We start from the raw sequence: 22891 nt of genomic DNA on the forward strand, positions 1-22891 counted from the left end.
AACACAAGCCTGTTAATAGGGAAGAAAACTATTAGGGATTGGTGAAGGAAAAAGATGTGCTTGTTTTTAACAGTTCAACACCTTTATTTCATCGTAATTTCCTTGTGACCACATGCGCAAGTTAAGCTAGTGCATCATTATCAGGAAAGAGGAAAATGCTTCTGCTGTTCGAAAGTCAGAGCATTTTTACCTTCACTGGAGGAAGAAGAGGAAATCTAGCTGGGTGCTTCTCCCTCCCTCTCTCATCCCACGCCGCCTCCCGGGCTCTCCAAGGCTCCCTCTCCCGAAGAAAAGTTCTCTAATCTAAAACTTTCCGGAGCTCCCCCAGAAAATGCATTTACGGGGGAACGAAGACGAATTACCGATGTACGAGGGTTTTGTGAGTATTGTGACGTGGATTTTGATTTATTGTGGGTGGGTGAGGGGAGGAAACATGGAAAACCTCTTGGAAATGTGAAATTTGTGGTCTGCGCTTCGGTCAGAAATGGTCATGTCCGGGGCTCAAGGGAGGGGGAGGGAGGCAGGGAAAGTGTGCGGGGGATGGGACGTCAAGTGGTAGAGATTCCTTTGCCTGTTTTCTCCTTCCTGCGTTTGTTTGTTTTGGTGTCTATCGATGTATAATATAATCTTTACCAAGAAAAATAAGGGATATATATATTTTTTTTTTCGTATACTGGCGCTTCCTTATCCCACTTCTCTTCCCATCCTCCTTTCCGTCGGAGCCTCCCCATAAGTACATCGGCAGCATACTCGCACTAAATCAAGATGTGACGAACTCCTGCCCAGCACCTCTCCTCACCTTCCCAGGGGATTTTGGTTCTCAGGCGTCTCAATGATGAAAAATGTGTCGGGTCCAGCGTCCGGGCGCCTCCGGCATTACGTATGTATTCCTCCGTCACTGATTGGCCATCGCTCTGACGTGTATTAATGACGTGTATGTCTGGAGGGCAGGAGTGGCCAAAGGCGGGGCGGCCTGTGGGAGGAAAGGAGGCACAGGGAAAGAAAGAAGAGAGGATAGTGAGGAGGGGAAAAAACGGTGTGAAGACCCTGCTGGAGGGGGTCGTGGGCTGTGTTTACGGTTGGCCCAAGTGTGTATATAAATACGCATTTTTTTAGGCTTTTGAGGCCTTCCTTTTGTATTATTCCCTATCATGGAATACAGTAAAAGTTTCAGTAAATGCTGTTTTCTTACAGATTGAGTTCAGCCGTTTTTTTTTTCCCCGAGTGTGTGTAGGCGTATGGATATGTACCCGCCATAATGCAGCTTCTGTCTGGGTTGACTGACTGCTTTGCTAAAAGGACCATCTCGTCTTGTCTTACCTCAGTGACACCACTGACGACGTAATTCAAACTCTGCATCATAAGTGTGTTGTGTGTTGCATATAGCTCATATTAATTAAGAAGTTTTTTTGTACTCGTATCTTTTCTTGAGAGCATTTTTTGGGTAGTGGCGGCGGCGGGCGGGGTCCTGGTACAGGCGTGACTGGTTCGGGGACACTGATGGATTACTCGCGCCTGGGCCGTCGGCCTCGCGATCTTCAATATGGCCGGGGCCTCCAGGGACGGAGTTGGGTCCCCGGGGCACTGTTCGGCATCACTTAACTGCTCGACTTCGGACCATGAACCTTGCAGCTGATGACTGAAAGTTCTGCCTCCCATACCTCTTTCGTAGGGATTGTCTTCATGTGCTGCATCAGTGCGAGAGATTGGAGGACTAGAGCCTGTCTGAGAGGGTAGAGGACGACCCACCGAGACCCAAGCCGCAGCCGACTGTGCGGACGCCGCCTTGCACCTCGCGACAAGTACTAATGACCAGGGAGGAAAAAAGGCCGGCTGGGTTCTTACAAAATGGAAGAGTACGTTCTATCATGTGTTTTCAGGGATAAAAAGGAAATATCTTCACATGTCCTCGAGCTCGGAGCTTTTATCATAGTTCTGATGCAGAGTCCTGCTCCCCGCGCTGAAGGACCTATTCATTAGTCCCGCTCGAACAACGGAGCCCCGTGCCGGCACTCGCCCACGTCCAGGAGGAAACACCCGCTCCCTCCGTCACCTGCTCCACCTCTGCTCCCCCTCCAGAAGGATGAATGTTCCCCCGGCACTTCAGTCCTCGCCCTCCACCGCGGCACTCCCTCATGGCAACTCCCTCTGGCTGTGACACTGCACCCCGTGGCCGCCTAGAAACTCATCAGCCAAGATTGTTCAAGAAATGTTTCGGAATAAAGAGGATGCAAAACAGTTAAATAGATCTTAGGTCGAAGTGTTCCATGGGGAAGATAAAAGGTGTTGGTTATATTGTAATGACGGGACCACTTGTGTTGGAAGTTTCATCATCCTGCAGTACGAGTATTTCCCGTATGTTTATTTACTTATCCTCTCTTTATTTCAGGTGTAATATTTTTCTCCTCTTCCTGGAACTGTTTTATTATCATTTACTTTTTATTATTTATATCAGGAGTAGTATTAAAGCCTACTACTACTACTACTACTACTACTACTACTACTGTCTGTCACTACAATTTGGCTACTTCCTACAAATACTCGAGATTCAAAGGATGTTTTTGTAGTTTATTTCTTATATAATACTGATAAGTATCACCCTCCCCCGCCCAGCCAGTGACCCTCGCTGGACCCGGACGTAAATTGCCAATGAAGACATGAAACTCGGAGGCGATAGGAATCAGTGTGAAAAGTGAATACAAATTAATCTGGCTCACCGGGAGAAGGAAACTTTTCTCCCCAGGAAGGGCGGAGTGAAAGATTCAGGAGACGTCTATTTCACTCCCAAAAGCCTGTCTGACTTTTTTTTTTTTCTTTCAGGGGCGGTACACAGGCGGCAGTGGCACCTGGGCGTCCCCTCCCTCCCTCCCGCAGGTGCCAGAAAGCATCGCTCGCCACGACTCGCCTTCAGCAGGAGCCGCGACTCTCACAGAAGGTCAGTTTCCTCTTAAATATTAATACGTACGACAACCTTTACGGCAATGTTGAAAAGGACTGCCAGACGGAGGATGACAAGGTGAAATCAAGGACTGCTGCTGCCTCCTGTAGGTGGATCGAACGACAGCGGAAAGGCCACTAAAGAAAGCGAAGGGCGGCCTACCCCACCGTCACACTACAGTGCCATTCGTCTTGTTAATTCGGGTGCCATTAAGTTGAAATTAAACAGCGACCTTCGCATCTGTTGGGTGGACGGATAGGGAACACATTTGTCACTTGGATAAACAAAATCGTGCAGCCATTCGTCTACCACCGGCACCCACATCCCTCCCCCCCTTCTCCCTCCCTCCCTCATTCGCTTTTCCCTGTTTCTTCTCTTCCTCTCTGTTACTTTCTTTGTATTTCGTTCTTTCTTCATTTGGAGTTGTATCCTTTATGTTTTCTGTTGTTCATTTTTTATTTATTCTCGTTTTTATTGTGCTTGAGATTTTTCTTCTGTTCCTCTCTCTCTCTCTCTCTCTCTCTCTCTCTCTCTCTCTCTCTCTCTCTCTCTCTCTCTCTCTCTCTCTCTCTCTCTCTCTCTCTCTCTCTCTCTCTCTCTCTCTCTCTCGTCTAATCTATTCTCTGGTTCTTTCGTTTCCACTTCGTGCCTCCCCTCTTCCGTCCCTCCACATCTTTCTTCCTCCTTCCTGTATCCAATTCATCCTGCGTAACTCATTTTAACTTTCTCTTTATTCCTATTTCTCTTTCCTCCCTTCTCTTTCCCTCCTTGTTTCCCCTCTACCTCCCCAATCCCTCCCACCCTACTCGCATTTTCCCTCTCTTCACCCTAGTCTCCTAACTCCCTCATAATCCTCCTCCCTTCTCACACGGTCTCTCAATTCCACCTCCTTTTTGTGATTACTTCTCTCCCCTGGCAAGCTCCGTCCCTCCTCTCTTCCTCCCCTTCATCTCTGTTCCTTACTCTTTTCTGTCCATTTCGTTCTTTACATGAGTTTCATTTATCGCATTGCTGCACTTGGAAATATTGTCTCTTTATTTATATTATTGATGGATGGCTCTTAGAAAATGTACTGGTTTCTGTACGGTTGTGTTTTGTAAAAGGGTATTGTTCGTGGGGTAGGAATTTGTCATGTGGTACTCAGGCATGTTATATGAAAGGCGTTTATTATTGTTATTATTATTATTTTTTATTTATTTATTTTGTTTATTTGATGATATTGAGTATGTGTACCAGAATGATATGGAAACGGTCATTTACTGATTTTGGCTTCCCTTATCACTTTTTTTTTTATTTCAGCATGTTGAAATGTCATAATCATTGTCATCATTACCGTGTACATCATCATCATCATTGTCCCCATCACCATCTTATAAATACCAGTAGTAGCATCACCATTAACGTCGTCACTACTATCACTATCGTTTTTACCATCACCACCACCACCACCACCACCACCACGAATTACTGCAGAATGACCTTTTATGATGTTTCCTTTACTTTCTCTTGTTACTCATTTCCTCACCTGACTAGTTGGGGATTTGTGGTTTTGTCTGTGGAATTGTTATCCTTCGTTATCCTTCCACCTCATCTCTGTTCTTTGCACTTGGATTACCTTTCTGTCATTTTCACTGCCCTTTGCTTGCCAGTTTTAAGGTCATTGTGGTCCATTTATACGTAACTAGCCTTAATATCTTCACATACACAAGAAATGCCTCAAGTCAGTAACACTATTTTTAACAGGGAAGAAATAGACTTGTTTCTTTAAAGCACAACATTTTTATCGCACTTCACTCTAATGGGTCTGACGGTCAGGTCACTCTTGTGGTTGCAGTGGATGAAGTAATGACACGAGTGGATGGTAATGATAGTTTGAGTGTTAGAAGTGTAAGGGAGAGTAATGAAGGGAACAGAGTAGGTGTAGAAATGAAAGAAATGAAGAGAGAGGGGGGGGGAGTGAGGGAAATGCAGCCCCTAGTATGTGGTCGACTCATTTGTGTGAGAAATTATGATGAAATGTCTATCTAATGTTGCTTAATGATCTGCCATTTGTCTGTGTCTCCGTGATGGACGTGACCAGCGGAGATCCGATGGTTTTTATATATACACATTTCTGCTTACTACTTCTGGCATTTTTTCCAGTATTTTTTGCTTTATTCCTGCGAGTCTCGTGTTGACGGATGGCTGAGAATGATGCCGATATTGCCGCTATTACGGGTAGACAGGTGATCAGGGCAAATGAGATTATATTAAACTACACGTATATGATTAGAATAATATTAGCACATCGTGATATATTACCTGGAAGAGTAAATAAAAATCATTCACTTTTATTGAAGATGCTTTTAGTTTAAGAGAATAAGGTGTTGTTGAACTAGACAGGAATTGGTACATGATGGGAATGTCTTTATTAGCACAGAGCTAAAACTGAGAGGAAAAAAAAAAAGAAAATAAGTAATAGTTTTGACGATTTCTAGTTTCCAGTTTCCACAACAAATTATTATTATTCATTATTATTGTTATTATTATTATTATTATTATTATTATTATTATTATTATTATTATTATTATTTTATCATTATTATTATTATCATTAGCATTAAATCATCATCATTATAACATTTACTTGTACCGCTCCTAATTACTACCACTGCTGCAATTGCTTCTGTTGCTGCTGCCGGTAAGATATGATAGTAGTGACTAGTGGTGGTAGTAGAAATGGTGGTGGTGGTGACATTTTTTTTTTTTTTTCGTTATCGCTGTTATGGCAGTTGTCACCATCAGCATCACCATTACATATGTGGAAACATTACATTTTAATAATCTGATATTTACGTACTTAAGATACTTTTCTTTTTATTTTCAAGAACCAATACGTTGTTTACTTGTAGCGTGACTATTTTTCACGCTAAATGGAGTGGTTTATCTGCATCAGAGAATCAAGAAGTCCTTCCGAAGAACATCCTCTGGAGTACACGTTTCTTTCACTCTTATTCATCTCTCTTATTGCTGGTGGAAATTTTAGGGAGACAAATATGTGGCAGCAAGAATGACTTATAGGGGGTGTAAAAGCTGGCTAGGACGATGATGACTAGACAAACAAGTGTGTGCATTAGTAAGGTGAGCCATGATGTTAATAAATCACCTGGGAACAGGAAATGCGAAATACAAATAAGAAACGGTATTCAGTTGTACTTTTACATAAGTAGCGACATAGAAGGAAAATGTTTGAAGTATAGAAGTTAGGAAATAAATTGATCATCACTCAATTAATATATGAAGGATTTTAAAACACATGCAAATAAAAAAAAATCTGTGTATGATGTCTAAAAATAAGAAAATGATGCATATTCCTAATTAATAAGAGTATGGACTGAAGTATAATACGGCAACTGAAAAAAAATAGATAGATAATAATAATGAAATGCAGTAGTAGTAAGAAAAAAAGTGGGTGGAGGGGAGTAGCTTTTCATGAATAGATGAAGGAACAGAAATATAGGACTAATATAATAAGAGGAACAATCTGAGTGTAAAGCAATGGCAGAGCGGTGAAGCTGGGCGGCGGGTGAGCGGGCGGGAAGGGTCAGCGGGGCGGGGCGGGGCGGGGCAGAGCCAGGCCGGCGGGAGCAGTGCGACGGGCGGCGAGGCAGAGAGGGGAGCGCTGTGCCGATGTGACTAATGCCTCGCAGGGCACGGATAAGTATTACAAACAGGAGCAAGTGGCGATAATGACTGCCATTAGAGTTAATTTATCATACCGTGTCAACCCTCACCTCTTGCTGCTCCTCCTATTTCTCCTCCTCTTGCACCACCCCCTCCATCTGCCTCCTCATCCTCATCCTCATCTTGTCAACGCACGTGTTGCTCCCTCATAACATTGCACCATGGCCGGCCTGGCTCTGCTTCACCTCGTATGTCCTCCATCTTTATCTTCATTTAGGCATATGTTTATTATGTTTATTTCTCCCCCTTTCTAAATTTTTTATATATAGTGTCATTTGATTAAGCATTTTATTTGATATATTATTACCTGCAGTATCTATTTTTTTATTTGTCTAAAGAGTCTTCAGACCTTAATAATCAACCATCTAATTAGTATCGCATTGTTATATTATTTTTTTTTTAGAGTTTTCTTCCTCCTATTTTTTATTCATTATTTGTTTAAAGAGTAGAGCAACCTCGTAATTCTTGGCAATCACGCATAAAGCACCTACTTTCCTTCCCTTCTCCACACACCGTGCCTGACCCTTCACAGAACCATGGGTCCCTTGGGGCGTGCATTCCAACTTCTTCCCTAATTAAGATGAATAAGCCTTCTGGTCCTGTTTTATGTATGGACACTCGCCTCCACATTCTTTACTATTCTTCCTCCGTCCTAACAGAGAGGGAACAAAAAAATGAAAGGGTAAAAAGTATGAAATTCCAGAATGAGAAAGAATCATGCAGTGGATCATAAATAAAACTGAGGAATAGTAATAGAAGATAGAAGCATAAGGACGCCGTATAATGATGCTGGGATTACAGAACGTGCAGGCAATACTAAGGGAACGTAGAAAGATAAGAAAGAGATTTAGGAACGGGGTAAGAGATGAGGGTGATAGGCCAACGGAATAGCGGCAAGGGGAGAAGAGTACAGCCATGGAGAAAGAGAGGAATGGGAGAGGAAGGGACGATGAAGGGAAGAGAAAGAGTGGTAGGAAGAGGCGAGGGAGGGGGAGGCGTAAGGCAAGAAGTTATGGGGAAAGAATTTATTAAAAGTCTGGTATCTAGACAATTTCAGGCATCCACGTATTGTCCTTGATTTGTGTGTACCTATTATTGGCGGGTAATTTTGTCCTGTCCCACCGTATTGGCGTTTAGAGTGGAAACTGACAGTGAGGTGTGCCCGAAATACATTACATGCAAATTACTTAGCCAATAGACGGATAGATCGCTCCACTTCCGAAGAGATATTGAGTTGGACGAGAGGAAAGGGGGGATGTTTTTTTTTTTTTATCTTTTTTTTTATTAGAGGGGATCCGACGGGAGGGGAATTTCTGTGGGTTGTTTTACTGGCCTGTGGATAAAAGGCGTTTTTGTGCCTGATGGCTGCCTAGTGCACGTAATGATTTTAGGACTTTTTTTTTTTACCATGCGTATTGTTTTTAGTATTTTTCAGGTGCTATAGAGGGAATTGTATATACTTTCACTGTTTAGGATACTGTACTACTACTACTACTACTACTACTGTTACCACTTTTATAATAATAATAATAATAATAATAATAATAATAATAATAATATCCTAATAAGAATTATAATAACTAATAACAACAACTACAGTAACGACACAACGAACGTCACACAAAGTACAGTAGATTCCGCCTCTCGATTTCCAATAATAAATAATCCTGTAATTAATCAGTGAAATACCCACAAACACGTGCAGTCTGGACGGCCTTTCATCACCACATATACATTTCCCCCCATTGGCGTGCGTGCTTTTCCTCGACGCGTGTTCATCACTCATCAGAACGATCGGTCGTGAATCAAGGCCTATAAGGAGGTGGCGGTAATGATCACCCGCATGGCAGTAAAGAGGATTAATCGCCCCAACCAAGCCGTCACTTAGCTGTTAAACGGGAGGTAAACAAGCCTATTGGGCAGGTCATGGGCGGCTGTTGTCTCTGTTTGCTCTGCGTGTGGGTGGGTGGGTGGGTGGATGAGTGAGGGTGGGTAGGGTATGTGTGCGTGTGTTCAAAAAAAGAACGGAGATTAGAAGAAGAGCAGGATAAATGAAACAGGAGACAGGGAAAACGCAGACAGAGACGAAGTGACGTAGAAATGGTGACGGAAGTAGATAAATTGTCCGTGGAACAGATTAGCATTTTTATCACCTGTTACCGCTGCTCTCGTGTCCTCGGTCGAGTCTCAGGTTCCGGTGTGTTGTGGAGAGGTGTTGAGTGTCCTCGGTTAGGTGTCCGCCCCCTCCGTCCTTTCCATCATCTGTCTGATGTATTGGTGGTTACGGACAAACAAGTCGAAGGGAAAAGACACGAAAGGCTTTCCATTTCTTGGCCCCATACGACGTAACTTTTGTTTTTGGTGCAATGTTGTGTGTCTCTGCATGTTGGAGAGAGAGTGTGTGTGTGTGTGTGTGTGTGTGTGTGTGTGTGTGTGTGTGTGTGTGTGTGTTTGTGCTGTTAGTCTGTCTTTTTGTATGGCTGCCTACCGTGGCACGCGTCCGTGATCCACTTTTTTGTAGCAACAAATACAATTACATACAAATACATTTTTTGATATCCACCTGGCATCGCTGTCATAAAAGGAAACAAATGACCGGCGATCCCCTTCCCCTCCGCCCCATGCAGGGATGACGCAATAAACGACCTCTCTTCAGTGTATAATTAATATTTTTTTCCACAACTGGGGTACGGAAATCTTACATGATCTGGGCACATCTATCTTCCGTCCAACTTGAACCGTTCCGGACCTATGGACACCCCGGTATTCCCGTGAACCCGACTATTAAAGCTCATTTCCCACGACACAAATGATGGCTCACCGCTGTCAGGGTCCAGCGTTCCAGTATTTCGGGAGTCTTCTGCCATGTGTTTTCATTTTTTTTTTTTTTTTGTCTGCCATCACTGTTCCCCAGGAGAACCTAATCTCGCGGTTCATAGCAAGGATAAGTGTGAGGGGAAACTGATGCTGTTGTTTACGTGTTAGGTAAATGCTGTCTTGTTTATTGCCGCGGTGAAAGTGCGTTGGCAAGGGTGCAGGAGTCTTGTCAGTGCGGGTGGTTTTATTATTGTTTGGTAAGACGTGTGCCAGCGGTGCCCTTGTTGGCTCCGAAAAGTACTCTTGTTATGAAATAGTATCTGGCTTATTAGTATATTATAAGTGGTGGTGAGGACGCCTACCACCTTTATTGTGTTTAAGTTAAGGCACTAGAGGATGATGAGGGACAGGCACCTCTGACAAGCGGAGGCACTTGAGGCATGGAGGCAGACATTGGTGGCTCTGAAATTGGTGAAAGCTCGTGGTACTGGGCGCGAGGATATACCGATGAGATTTGACTGTGTTGGAGAATTTAGACATGACAAGAGATAGCGTGTGAAAAACGACTCCGGCCGAGCGCCAAAGAATATTGGCAGCGATGGTGGTGGTGGTGATGGTGGTGGGGTTCGGGGGTTGGTGGTGGTGTGGTAAGAGGAGGCTGGTGGGGAGCTGGTTGTGATGGTGGGAGTATTGATGGTGGTGAAATGAAGTGTGGTGAAGAAAAGGTATCATAGGAAGGCTGAGGAGGGTTAGCTGGAAAATCAGATTGGTTCCTCAGACAGAAGAGTACTTTTGAGATGAACAAAGTGAGAGAAAGCCTTCACTGTCTTCATTTTATGGAGAGAACAGTGAACAAATATTAAATCCTAGGTAAAATAAAAAAAAATAGTTGATGAATATACACATGATTGCACAAAATACATCACTGGATAAGAAAGCAGATGTTGTTATAGGAAAATACAAGGAAAATCTTTCAGTGCAAATACCGAAGCTTTATTAGTGTGGGGAAATGTAAAGGCATGATAACTGATAACCGATAATGTAAGCAATAATGATAAACGCTGGATGAAGCAAAACGTCGGAGAATTAAAACCACTAGTAAATGCAGGAGACAGTGTAGATGAATTTTTGTTATGTTGAGAGACTGGGGCCAGGGCTTAGTGGCTTAGGAAAGACTAGAGGTAACTGCAGTAGTATTAGGCAGACTTAGAGAGAGAATGTGTTGTCTTGGTGCAGGATAAACAGAACGCAGGGAGTTCAGGCAGAGGCATGGGAAGAGGCATTGCGAGTTGGTGCTGCGAACAGGTGGGTGAGAAGAAAAGAGAGAGAAAGATAAAAGAAAACGAGTAAGCGAGTAAAACTGAATAACGTAGGAATATAAACTGTAAAGCTTTCTCCATATCTTTGTCTGAAGTAACTTAGCATCTGAGAAAGAGGGTGAGATTGTTCCCAGAATATGAGGAACAGGTAATGTAAGACTGCAGGTTGTAGAAAACAGGCAAAGCAGGAGAGGTAGCGACTGTTAGAACGATTACATTGGAAGCAGCAGAGTCGAGAGTGAGTGCTGGATATTGACTAGGGTTCAGGTCAGAGGGAGGTACCGAGAAGAGGAGGAAGACGAGGAGAAGGAAGGAAGGGAGGAAGGAAGAAAGGAAAGCCAAAACTCATCACTGGTGTAGCTCATCCTTTGTTGCGGTGGGAAGGAAAGGGAGGCAGGTCACAGCTCGGCCTTTACGAGTGAGACAGGCTTTAGATTCTCTCTGGAAACAGGAGAGAGACAGGCTTCAGGTTGCCACAGGAAGGAAAGAAGGTTGTGAGGATTGTGAGGCAGGCCCTGAATGTTCACTGGATGTCTGGAAGGAATGAGGCAGGCCGTGTGTTGTCGCTGGTGGAAGTAGAAGCTGAAGAGGCCGGGAGGGAGGTAGGCCAGAGCTCGCCGCTGGTGGAGGGAGGCAGGCAGGCAGGCCCGGGCTCACCAGTGTCGACCTAAATGTGGCCGTAATGAGCCCCATCGGTCATTGCGACCATCCCCTACGCGGACGAATAGCTGCATATTACTCAGGCGAGCCGGGAAAACTTTCTTCTCTCGCTGCAGACTCTCAACGCGGGATAAACGCCGCATCATTTGGCTGGTTCTCTCTCTCTCTCTCTCTCTCTCTCTCTCTCTCTCTCTCTCTCTCTCTCTCTCTCTCTCTCTCTCTCTCTCTCTCTCTCTCTCTCTCTCTCTCTCTCTCTCTCTCTCTCTCTCTCTCTACAAAAACTCGCTACATTCGAATAATATATATTTTACATTTTTTATTCTTCTACTTTGGTACTTGCATAAAGCGAGATACCGATGTGTACGTAATGGTAAATACCAACTCTGCAAGAAAGCGGGGAAAGAAAGAAAACACTAAACATTTTGCCGTCGATTTTTTTCAACAGACGTCTTATGTTCCCTATTTTTGAGGTTAGGTTTTACTGTTTCTGTGGTGGACGCAAAGAATTCCAGCCAGATTCGTATCACGCGAGCCTCCTGCCGCGGCGTCATGGCGAACATTTTTCAGTCACGTCTTTATTAAAAACCGGGGTAGACTTTTAGCATGACTGGCGTTCCTCATTAATCGCTGTGGCTTAGGTATAAATAGCGTGGGGAGAGACCCTCGTCTGGGCTATGTTGAGAAGCCTGGCGCCAGATATCTCCAGCACACGGGATATAGTGAGCCGAGGTGGAATAGGAAAGATAAAATTGGTATCAGATTCATAAATAAAAAAAAAAAGGAAGGAATCGTGTTTTGTATTATATTAGGGTTCGAATTTGATCATGTGCCTTGTATACTGTCTTGTAAATAAACATCCAATTCATACAAATGTGGAAATGATAATGATAAGCAATTTTTTTTTTATTATTATTATTGACGTATTATCATAAAGCTTAGTTCGTGGTTTTGCTTTAGGCCACCATATTTGTTTTCCCCGTGTTCCCCTCTTCTTAGCCTCTCCAGCCCGGGGAGATGTGAGGGGCCGCAGTCTAGGTAGCTTCCCTGCCATTACGTCGTCTACCATATCCACCATCATCGCCTCCGTCGTAATCACAGTTGCCACAGCCTAAACCACACACAGTCCGGCCCCGTCATCATTCTTTCTGCCACCAGACTTGCCTCTATTACCCTACAACCACTGCCCTTACCAAGTCCTCCACCATTACCACCACCATCACCGCCCACTCTCAGCAATCCCCCACTTCTCCAACGCCCCCTCTCCGCCTCATTCCCACTCCCTTCCTCCTCCGCACCTGTCCCGTACCTGGCCGTGAAGTTACACAAAACGCAGGCCGCCTGGCATATGACGGATGACAGACCGATGATCGGGAGACAGTCGCCATCTGTCAGACTGCCACGTGACGTCTTCATCTAAGGGTCTCGCGGCTGGGGAAGGAATGCCGCTGGTGTGCCTGGCGGAGGTCACAGCTCCCGCCGCAAGGTGAGGCTGTCGGGACAGGTAATCCAGGACCTTTTCTATCCTATTTTTTTTTTCTGTTGCATTCCTTGTGCCATGTGTATAGAAGAAGTGGTCTCGCACGCCAGTCTGCATGATGAGCCTCGGTTGTTTTGCGTCGTTATTCTGGATCATAGAGCATATACATATTCCCCCTCGTGCTGGATCAAATCAGCCATCCACCTCGTCATCTCAGGACAAGCGCCTCAAGCGGGAATAGCCATATACAACTGAACTACTAGTGCACAGTCAGTATCTGTGTCTGACTAGGTTTGAAGTTTCTCGCTTTATTAGGTATGCAGACCGAAAGAATTAGTCAACAAGTGAAAATCAGGTTATGCAAACAGTTGAAATTGGCCAATAAGTACAAAAATTTCTGGAATGAGAGGCTTTTGTCTGGTATGATGACTGGCCTGCGATGGCGGCGGCGGGGCGCAGCATCACGCAGGGATCAGCGCCGAACAAGTCGTTGTGGTTCACCTCCGAATGGTTGACATGACGCGTTTGTGTCTCCTCTTTTTATCACCGCGGCCCACAGCCTTGCCACGCCGACCGCTCCAGCACGCTTCGTCATCACCCTGCTTGCTTGACCGCGCTCTCCACACACACTCCATCCTACTGTGTGTAACGAAGAGAGTTCACTTCTGACTGTTAATATGACTGACTATGAGGAATGAGACAGAAGACTAAACAACCTGATTATACGACAAAAATGCAAGGGGATGGTGCACAACAGAAACACTCCATCACTCGGTATCGCTGTGTGGGCGAGGAGGCTGGTGTCCCAAGCGGGGTCACCAAGCATCAACACTCCCTCGGGGCCAGTGTAGGACCAGCGGACGTCATTACCTGCCGCGGGGAGTCATCAGCTTCATTTAAGACCAATTGTCCCGTGTTGCAGGTCGTGGTCTGAGGTGCTATTTTCTTTTTTTCGTTTAGGTTGTGATGGATTGATGGATTGTTATCGTTGTAATCTGCATGTCATTATGTTGTTACTGGATTAGGATTAGTTTTTTCTGTGGATTTGAGGTGTTGTCTATGCTTTAGGATGATTGTGTGTATCTATCCTTGTATCTCTCTCTCTCTCTCTCTCTCTCTCTCTCTCTCTCTCTCTCTCTCTCTCTCTCTCTCTCTCTCTCTCTCTCTCTCTCTCTCTCTCTCTCTCTCTCTCTCTCTCTCTCTCTCTCTCTCTCTCTCTCACTACACACACACACACACACACACACACACACACACACACACACACACACACACACACACACACACACACACACACACACACACACACAGACTGGCAGGTGGTTGATGTATGGCTGCCCAGGGGTGAGTGACAGGCCTCATTCCTCAAGCCCACCGCCCTGATAGACGTCTATTTGCACCACGGCCGCCGCATGAGAAGGAGGAGGAGGAGGAGGTGGAGGTGGAGGTGGAAGAGGAGGAGGAGAAGGAGGAGGAGGATGTATAGAAGTAGAAAGGGAATGAAGAGTTAGAGGAGTAAAGGGTGGAGGAAGTTAAGATTGAGAAGGAAGGGGAAGAAAATAAGAGTAGGAACAAGAAATGACGGAGAGAGAAGTGATGTGTTGGTGATAGTGGTGATGTTAGTGGTGGTTGTGGTCGTGGTGATACTGATTGTGAAGTAAGGCGCTAGGGTTGGTACCAGTATAGCAGATGAAAGCAGACGACATATTTATAGGTAAGTAAATTCATATAGATTCGAATCAAATTGTGGTGGAGGTCGGAAATTTTATTCATATTAATCGAGTCTAATTCATGACCGGGATTTAAGGGGTTATAAGAAATAAATCGTTCCTTTTTCTCCGATCGAGCCTGGGACTCCAGACTACAATCATTCAGTTTATGTTCTTTGTTGTCAGTCATCGAAGCAAAGACAGACGGAGTGGAAGAAGGACCAGTATTCTAGCGGTTTTCCAAGCCGAGAGTGAAGGGAAGGCTCGACTCTCTACGTAGGGCGCCCTCTCCACCTCCACTTAAACATGCAGGCAGCGTTTAAAAGTAATTGACTTAATTTGGTAAATGTCTCCAAATTGAATTTCAAATGAGGTTTCCCACACACTGCCTAGAACTGTTTCACTTGGACTGTTCGCCTGTACCTAGGTCGATCGTACATTACAGCATTTCACGTTTCCATTTACATTAGACTGCTGGCCTTGCATAGTCCTTGCTAAATACGAATTACAGTCTTAAACTCAAGAAGCTATTAATTTTAGTTTGCTGTGTTGAGTCGGTTTTGTAGCTCATGAGGACCAGCAGGCGAGTCGTGAGGTGAAGGTTCCGCATAAGAAGGGAAGGGGACTGCTGCAGGTTTTGGAGGCAGCGCGTGGGAAGTTTGGTACCGTCTTGTAATAATGCTGGTGGTTCCCTTTCTCTAGTTGGTCAAGACACATGCTGAGGTGGTGTTTCTGTACGCCAGGAACACGAACAGCAATTAATGGTGTGTTGCTGTGTCTTTAATTGAGCGACTATTTTTGTCTTATTATTTTGTGAGTGCTTGGCGACACACCAGGGCCATGAAACTGACACTAGAAGGCCTGACATGTGGCTGAAAATAAGTAAATGTTCCGTAGAAAGGAGCTTACGTAGTTTGTGAAATTACTGTTCTCGGTAGAAAAAAAAAAAAAAAACCTTCTGTCTCACGATTACAGTTATGTCAGCCATTTGATATTTTAACGTGATACAACTTCATAGTCTAAGTAGCGTCATAGCAACGTTTGTAGTATTTCTTCATTACTCTCTTCCAATCGGATGAGGGTTTTGTGTGTAATGAATATATTTATATGTTTGTATAGACGATGACTGTGTGCGCGTGCGTTTGTCGTCTAGTAGTGTAATTCTATTTAAACACACACACACACACACACACACACACACACACACACACACACACACACACACACACACATCCCCTCCCACTATCATATCTGCTGGTTCTTGGCGCTAACCCCCGGAGAGGAGGAACAAACAGTACCTAATATTTTCTACCGATTTCATACACGGGACGGAGCGAGGCGGGGAGAAGCTAAGAGGGGGCGGAGGGGCATGGCGCGGACTGGGTCGTGGGCCAAGTGAAGGGCCTGTGGGTGGGTGAGGGTTACGAGGGGCACGCACGATGGAGTGAGGGGCAGGTGGGCTGTACAAATCCCTCCTTGTAAGGAAGCCAAGGGTCAAGGGTAAAATGTAGCGGAGTTTAGGGAGAAAAGTGTTGTCCATTTTTTTGTCTTCTTTTGTAAGGTGTTATTATTATTAGTTGTAGTGGTGGTGGTGGTGATGGTCGTGGTATTGTTGTTTTTGTTGTTGCTGTTATTGTTTTTTTGTTGATGTTATTTATCATTTTGTTGTATTTTTTTAAATTCTTTACTGTTAAACTTGTTACTGCTTTTATTACTATTACAACAACTGCTACTGAAGCTATACTGCTACCACTATTACTGTTACTACCACTCATTACCACCATCACCAAATTTACCATCATTACTACCACCACCACCACCACCACCACCGCCACCAAATTTACCATCATTACCACCACCACCACCACTACTACTACTACTACTACTACTACTACTACTACTACTACTACTACTACTACTACTACTACTACTACTACTACTACTACTACTACTACTACTACTACCTGCTATTACTACTACCTGCTATTACTACTACCTGCTACTACTACTACCTGCTACTACTACTACTACTACTACTACTACTACTACTACTATTACTACTACCTGCTGCTACTACTACTACTACTATTACTACTACTACTATACTACTACTACTACTACTACTTGTACTATAACTACTACTACTTGTACTACGGCTACGACCACTACTACTACTACTACTACTGCTACTACCTGTGTTGCTGCTGCTGCTACTGTTGCTGTTACTGCTGTTGTTGTTATTCTCACAAGATTAAGACTTCACTGGAAAATCGCGCTTTCCTTTCTCATAAATCTTTGCGCTTCCTCAAAGCTGCCGCCGGTCACCGGTCACTGGCCTGGTGTCTGTAGCCAAGAGGTTCTCACTTGTTTCATTTTTCTCCCCAACGGGAATTTTCTGTTCCTGGGCACCGCTCCTCGCACGGACGTGGAAGACTCCTGAAAAATACGATGTCTCTATTAACAATACCCTGACACTGATTTATCCCTGCACTTATCTGACTTGATGTATCGGGCTCTGCTGCTGTTATTTGTCATTGTGCGGAGGCCTCACGCACCGCCCTCGCCCATAACCTCGCTATCGCGTACTGGGAAACGACCAAGAAACACGACTAAGAGTATTATCGAGAATATGTAAGAACAGAGCCAAAGACTCCCACGCTCCTGTTCCGAGAAGGACAGTGGCTCAGAGAGAGAGAGAGAGAGGGAGAGAGAGAGAGAGAGAGAGAGAGAGAGAGAGAGAGAGAGAGAGAGAGAGAGAGAGAGAGAGAGAGAGAGAGAGAGAGAGAGAGAGAGAGAGAGAGAGAGAATTTTATTATTGTCTCTATTTGCCTAATTTATAAGCATGATGGCACCCAATGTTAAATATTAGTCCCATTGCTTTAATATCAGTAGGAAAATCTGTAAGATATATATGTAAAATATTTAACTACTATAGCGTCCGAACCTTAGCAATCATACTTGAAAAACAACAAAAAAAAAAGAATGAGTAGGTGAAATCTTTATGCACCTGTATTTAGTTACTTGTTTATTTATCTATATATTTAGTGTTATTTTTTGTATTTTTTTATTTTTATTTTCTTGTTTATTTATCTATTTATCTTGCTTTATTTCATTTACCGACTTTTTTTCTGATTTATTCATGTATTTATTTTTCTATCAATTTATTTACTTATTTTTATTCAATGAAATCGTACAGAACTTCCCCAGTGAAGCAGTGTGTAGCTTTAGCAGCGTTAATACATTGACTTCGTTTCAAGCTGCACTTACTCTCTTCCTCAGTCCGTCCTCTACTAAATCCATGCACATTTTTAAGAATAGTGGCGTGTGTTGCTTGATGTTCTTAGACGCATCGTAAACTATTCCACCAACCATCCTCGTGTACCCTCACTATTCCCTTGTGGCTCAGGTGGCGTTTAGCGAACAGGTAACCCCGCATCAGTGGTGACAGTGACAGAACACCACTCTTAGCCAATCACAAGGCGATCACTGTATCAGAATTTCGTAATGGTGCAGTCTACGCCGTAAAGTGTTGGTAGAGTTGTAAATAATTCGTGGTCAGCGAGACGGTGATGGATTTTCCGAGGCAGGCTGGCAAATAGTGCAACCGTCGTGTTTATTGGAGTCTCTATACTTCAGAGTTCCGGTTCTTCCCTGTGATGAGGTTTGTTGTCACGTAATCGATTGTTTTGTAACATTACACTCTCTGGTCGAATTGGCACATTACTCTATAATTGTTTTGTTTATTTTGTGTGCTTGGTTTAATCCAGTACAGCAGAGGGATTACTGTCAAGTAATGGTGTGCTTTGTAAGGTCTAGTAGTACATCCTTCTGTCAAATTGCTGCATTACAATCTACTTTTTATTTTTGCTTGTGTGTGTGCTTCGATTAAGTCAACATTATATCTACGTATCTCATTCTGATTCTGTATACATAATTTTATGCCATTATTTCCAGTTTCTGCCATAAGTGTTGTATTTTGCTGCGTAAAAAAAAAAAAAAATATATAGTTATATTTTCACGTTGCCTCATGCAAGATTTCTCCCTTGTCGTTCCTATCCACTCCCATTTTTAAAGCACGATAATCCATCCTCACCTTCCCTCACCTCCATTATATCTTTGTTAGACTAAGTTGCGTCATTTATTCATTCCACTCATCGACCCTCCTTTCTTCACCGCCCTATGCCTAAGGTCTTGCTGTATTTACATATCCCCAACCCCTTCTCATTTTTTTTTATATCTACCATTCAGTCTTCCTCCTACTCTACTTTCTCTTCTATTCTTTGTCGCCTTATGTATTCCTTTCAGTCATATATTCTCATTTTTTTTTCCCTTTTTTGCCCCCTTTATATTTCAAGTTGGCTTTCTCTCTCTCTCTCTCTCTCTCTCTCTCTCTCTCTCTCTCTCTCTCTCTCTCTCCTCTCTCTCTCTCTCTCTCTCTCTCTCTCTCTCTCTCTCTCTCTCTCTCTCTCTCTCTCTCTCCCTACCCCATCTTCTCCTTTTCCTCCTTCTTCTTCTACACTTCACTGTTTTAATCTTCTATTCCCATTTGTATATTACCCTATTCTGTTTCGTCTTACCTTCTGTGTCCCCAGCTGCCTCACTCCCACTCGTCCACCCCGACAGGTATTGAGTGGCAAGGTTCCCCTGGGGCGCGACTTCCCCCTCAGGAACATTGTCACGGGGCATCTGAATAAACCTTGTAACCACCTGTCGGCAGGTTAATGTTACCTGTGATTAATGCGAGAGAGATGACAGGGGGGCCGCTTCGGGTCTATAATTAACCTCATTATGTCAGTTATACTTCTCCTAATTACATATCGATTATCTTATTTATATTTCCTTTATATTTATCTTAATTACATAGTGGTTATTTTTATTTGTATTTTATTTGCGTCTTTTTTTTTTTGTTGTTGTGGATTTTTAGGCAGTGTTGCATTGCTTCATATTTAATTTCAATTTATTTTATTATTTTTTTTATGCCTTATCGAATTGACATGAACCTAATTCTAGTTTTATATACTTTATTGTATTACGCTTCATTTGCTTTTACAATATTAGTTTTTTTTTCTCTCCGTCAGTCTTTAACTTCCCTTTCACGAAGTTAGTTGAATACGTAATTATTCAGCTTTTTTTTTTTCGACTGAAGATATTTTGAGGATAGCAAAGGCAACCCTTATTCTCATGAACACACACACACACACACACACACACACACACACACACACACACACAAACACACACACACACAGTAACATATAGACATGTATATGTGCCCTTGTACGGAGACCCCTGGGGCTTGCACATGTAATTATCTGATTTGTAAACGTCACTGTAATTCGACTGGGCTTTGAATTTAGTCTAGGGTGGACGTGGAGTTCTCTCTCCTTTTTTTTTTATTTTCTTTACGGTTGTGTCCTGTCGTTCCCTCAACCCTATTTATTACCCTTTCCTTTGATCCTCTGCTACATTTCTTACTTACACATTTCGATCCTTGATATAAACTTTACATTATAACAGTTTCAGCATAATATCGACTAATATCATGTTTCTCATAATATATACTCATCAGACTTGTGTATATAAGGATGAAATATGCCCCTTCCTCGTCTTTACTCGGCAGGTGAGGGAGAGGGTGAGGGCAGAGCAGTAGGGAGCGGGGTGAGGGCAGGGTAGGTTTGCCTCAGGAGTAATAATCTGGGTGGTGGAGCATCGAGGGGAGGAACAATATGTTGCCACGAACCCTGCCTGCCGCTGACAGTCCCTCCACCTGCTGGCCCCCGAAGGACAGTGGAATGAGGGAGGGAGGAGTGTATGAGTAGGAGGAGGGGGGGAGGACGATAGGGTGTAGAGAGAAAAGTGAGGGGGAATATGTAGGGTGTAAGAGGAATGGGGAGAATGGTAGGGTGTGAAGAAAGGAATGAAGGGAAAACGTAGGGTGTAGGAGGAGGGAAAAGTGAGTGTAGGGTGTAGGAAAAATGGAGTGAAGAAGAGTGAAGGAAAGAAATATGAGGATAGGATACGGGAGGAGGATATGGTAAACTAAGGTAACAGGAAGCAAAGTAGGAAGCGACTCGGAGCTTGGAATTTCGGCAAGAAAGTAACCAGGAGGCACAAGTTTAATGGTATGAGTGAGGGATGAGCATTGACCTGAGAGTAGAATAGTGAAATTGATATCCAGTCCAAGTATTATTTGTATGTACAAGATGTTTCCGAAAAGTATAATGACAAATCTTTCTCTTTATAAACAAATCGATTCATAGATATGCAGTATAGTATTTACCACTAGCTTTAGTGATTATGGAGTCCTTTTGCATATAATAAATCAATAATAGGTGTGGAGATACATTAATTCATAGGAGAAAAAATATATATATCTAATGAAGTAACTCGCGAAATGAATTACATAAACTAATATTACGGCACAGGAAAAGTTAAATAAAATAGAGTAAAATCCAAAACCAAAAGGACCAAAACAGGAGGAAAAAATCGCTGTGGATGGATGTGGATTTATGCGATTCGTTCGTGCCATATAATCGGGTGACGTCACGCCTCGCCTCGGGTTCCCTGGCCCGTGAAAAGAAGCGACTATTTTTTCGGCCATCACACACAGACGCCGCGACGATGATGGATCACTATTATTTTTCGTCTGTGTTCGCTTTGGTATTATTTTTATTGTTGTCATTATTATTATTATTGTCGCTGTTGTTGTTATTATTATTATTATTAGTAGTAGTAGTAGTAGTAGTAGTAGTAGTAGTAGTAGTAGTAGTAGTAGTAGTATTATGAGTAGTAGTAGAAGTAGTAGTAATAGTAGTAGTAGTAGTAGAAGTATATATTTAAATGTATTCGACATGTAGTGAGCAGAAATACTTATCTATGTCGATGCTAATCACTGGTATAATGAATTGGGTTTGATGTCACCCACACCGTACAGATCCGTGTTCCCAAGTCAGCGACCGGGGGAATTTTATTTCAAGCACAAGATACAGTTGACACACCTGGCCGTGTTCTATATGCACTAAGGAATTAGCTTCAGGTGGCGGTAATGGGTCTCAGTGGTTGCAGTTTTACCACAATAACGTGAGAGGAACGAGTGCACTTCTTGCAGGATTCACAGCAGATATATCACAGCCATTAAGTGCATTACTTAACAGGCGGTCACATGTCAGTGTGTTATGTCACAGCCACAATACTGCTATTAGTTCTTTAATGCACACTATCGTATGTTATTAACATAATGCAGTTAGTCACAACGACTATAATTACGACGCGAAAAACACCAACTATCGTTCTCACTGCAGTAATTTTGACAGATAGTAAAGAGGCTATTATTATAAGTAATTTGCCGTAAATGTAACTGCATTTTCTTGATTTCAAGAAGCGTCTGGTTGTAAAGTGTCTGTGGTGTGCTCCTGGAGTGGCGGGTTGCGGTGGGTCGGTGGGCAAGGCGCGTTGCTCCTGGAAACGGTATGGCCACTCAGGTGCTAATTTACCCACAGAATTACAGGTTTGTTCTGTGATGTATTTTGTGAAGCTTAAGCGAGCGTTTCCTTTTGGAGCAAAAGGTTTGCCTACACAACTACATCACATCAACAATACTTGCTTTCATTATACTAGAAATTACTTTCTAAACTTATGTATAATGATGGTAAACTATCATTATATGTTAGATTATTGTCGACTCTTTAATAGTATATTACAACGGGAAAGACTCAGACTCGAAGACCAAAGAAAATAACAGTATTGTTGATGATTTCAAGGTTTTTTCCGTTAAATAGTTTCTCACAATTCAACAATTATAATTACATGTACGACAAATTTCAAGAACTGATACTTAGAAAAAAAAAAAAAAATCGAGGCTTCCATACAGAATCTGTGTGACTATGATCCCACGTGGAACACAAACGATTAGTTCAGCAGTCTTATCCCAGAACGTCTCCCTCTCCGTCCCTCCCCCGCCTTACTGCCTTCGACGTGCGCGAGGCTATATGAGTGTGCGATGATGTACAGGCGCTCATTCCGGTCCTCGGCAGCTGGCTCTGCTGATGAACATATTAACACGAAAGCTGCCATCACGCCAGCCAGACCTCGAAGGCGCAGCATGGTGGTGGTAGTAGTGGTGGTAGTAGTAATAATAGTAGTAATGGTGGTGGTGGTGGTGGTAGTGGTGGTGGTAGTAGTAGTAACAGTAGTGGTAGCGGTGTTGGTAGCGGTGGTAGTAGTAGTAGTAGTAGTGATAGTGGTAGTT

The 22891-nt window shown here is 43.3% G+C and overlaps 1 protein-coding gene across 5 annotated transcripts in view; it reads left to right on the forward strand.

Annotated features, from left to right (window-relative positions):
• The window catches only part of LOC135107889 (uncharacterized), a 99998-nt gene that overhangs the window by 27605 nt on the left and 49502 nt on the right, over positions 1 to 22891 (forward strand). For all 5 annotated transcript variants that reach the window (XR_010272035.1, XR_010272036.1, XM_064018254.1 and 2 more), the window contains exon 3: positions 2821 to 2935. Coding sequence is in view for 3 of the 5 variants with exons in the window: in XM_064018254.1 (XP_063874324.1) it covers positions 2821 to 2935 (115 nt within the window). In the remaining 2 variants the exon portion in view is untranslated. The remainder of the gene's footprint in view (positions 1 to 2820; positions 2936 to 22891) is intronic.

Source organism: Scylla paramamosain, chromosome 16 (assembly GCF_035594125.1).
Source record: "Scylla paramamosain isolate STU-SP2022 chromosome 16, ASM3559412v1, whole genome shotgun sequence".
NCBI lineage: Eukaryota > Metazoa > Arthropoda > Malacostraca > Decapoda > Portunidae > Scylla > Scylla paramamosain.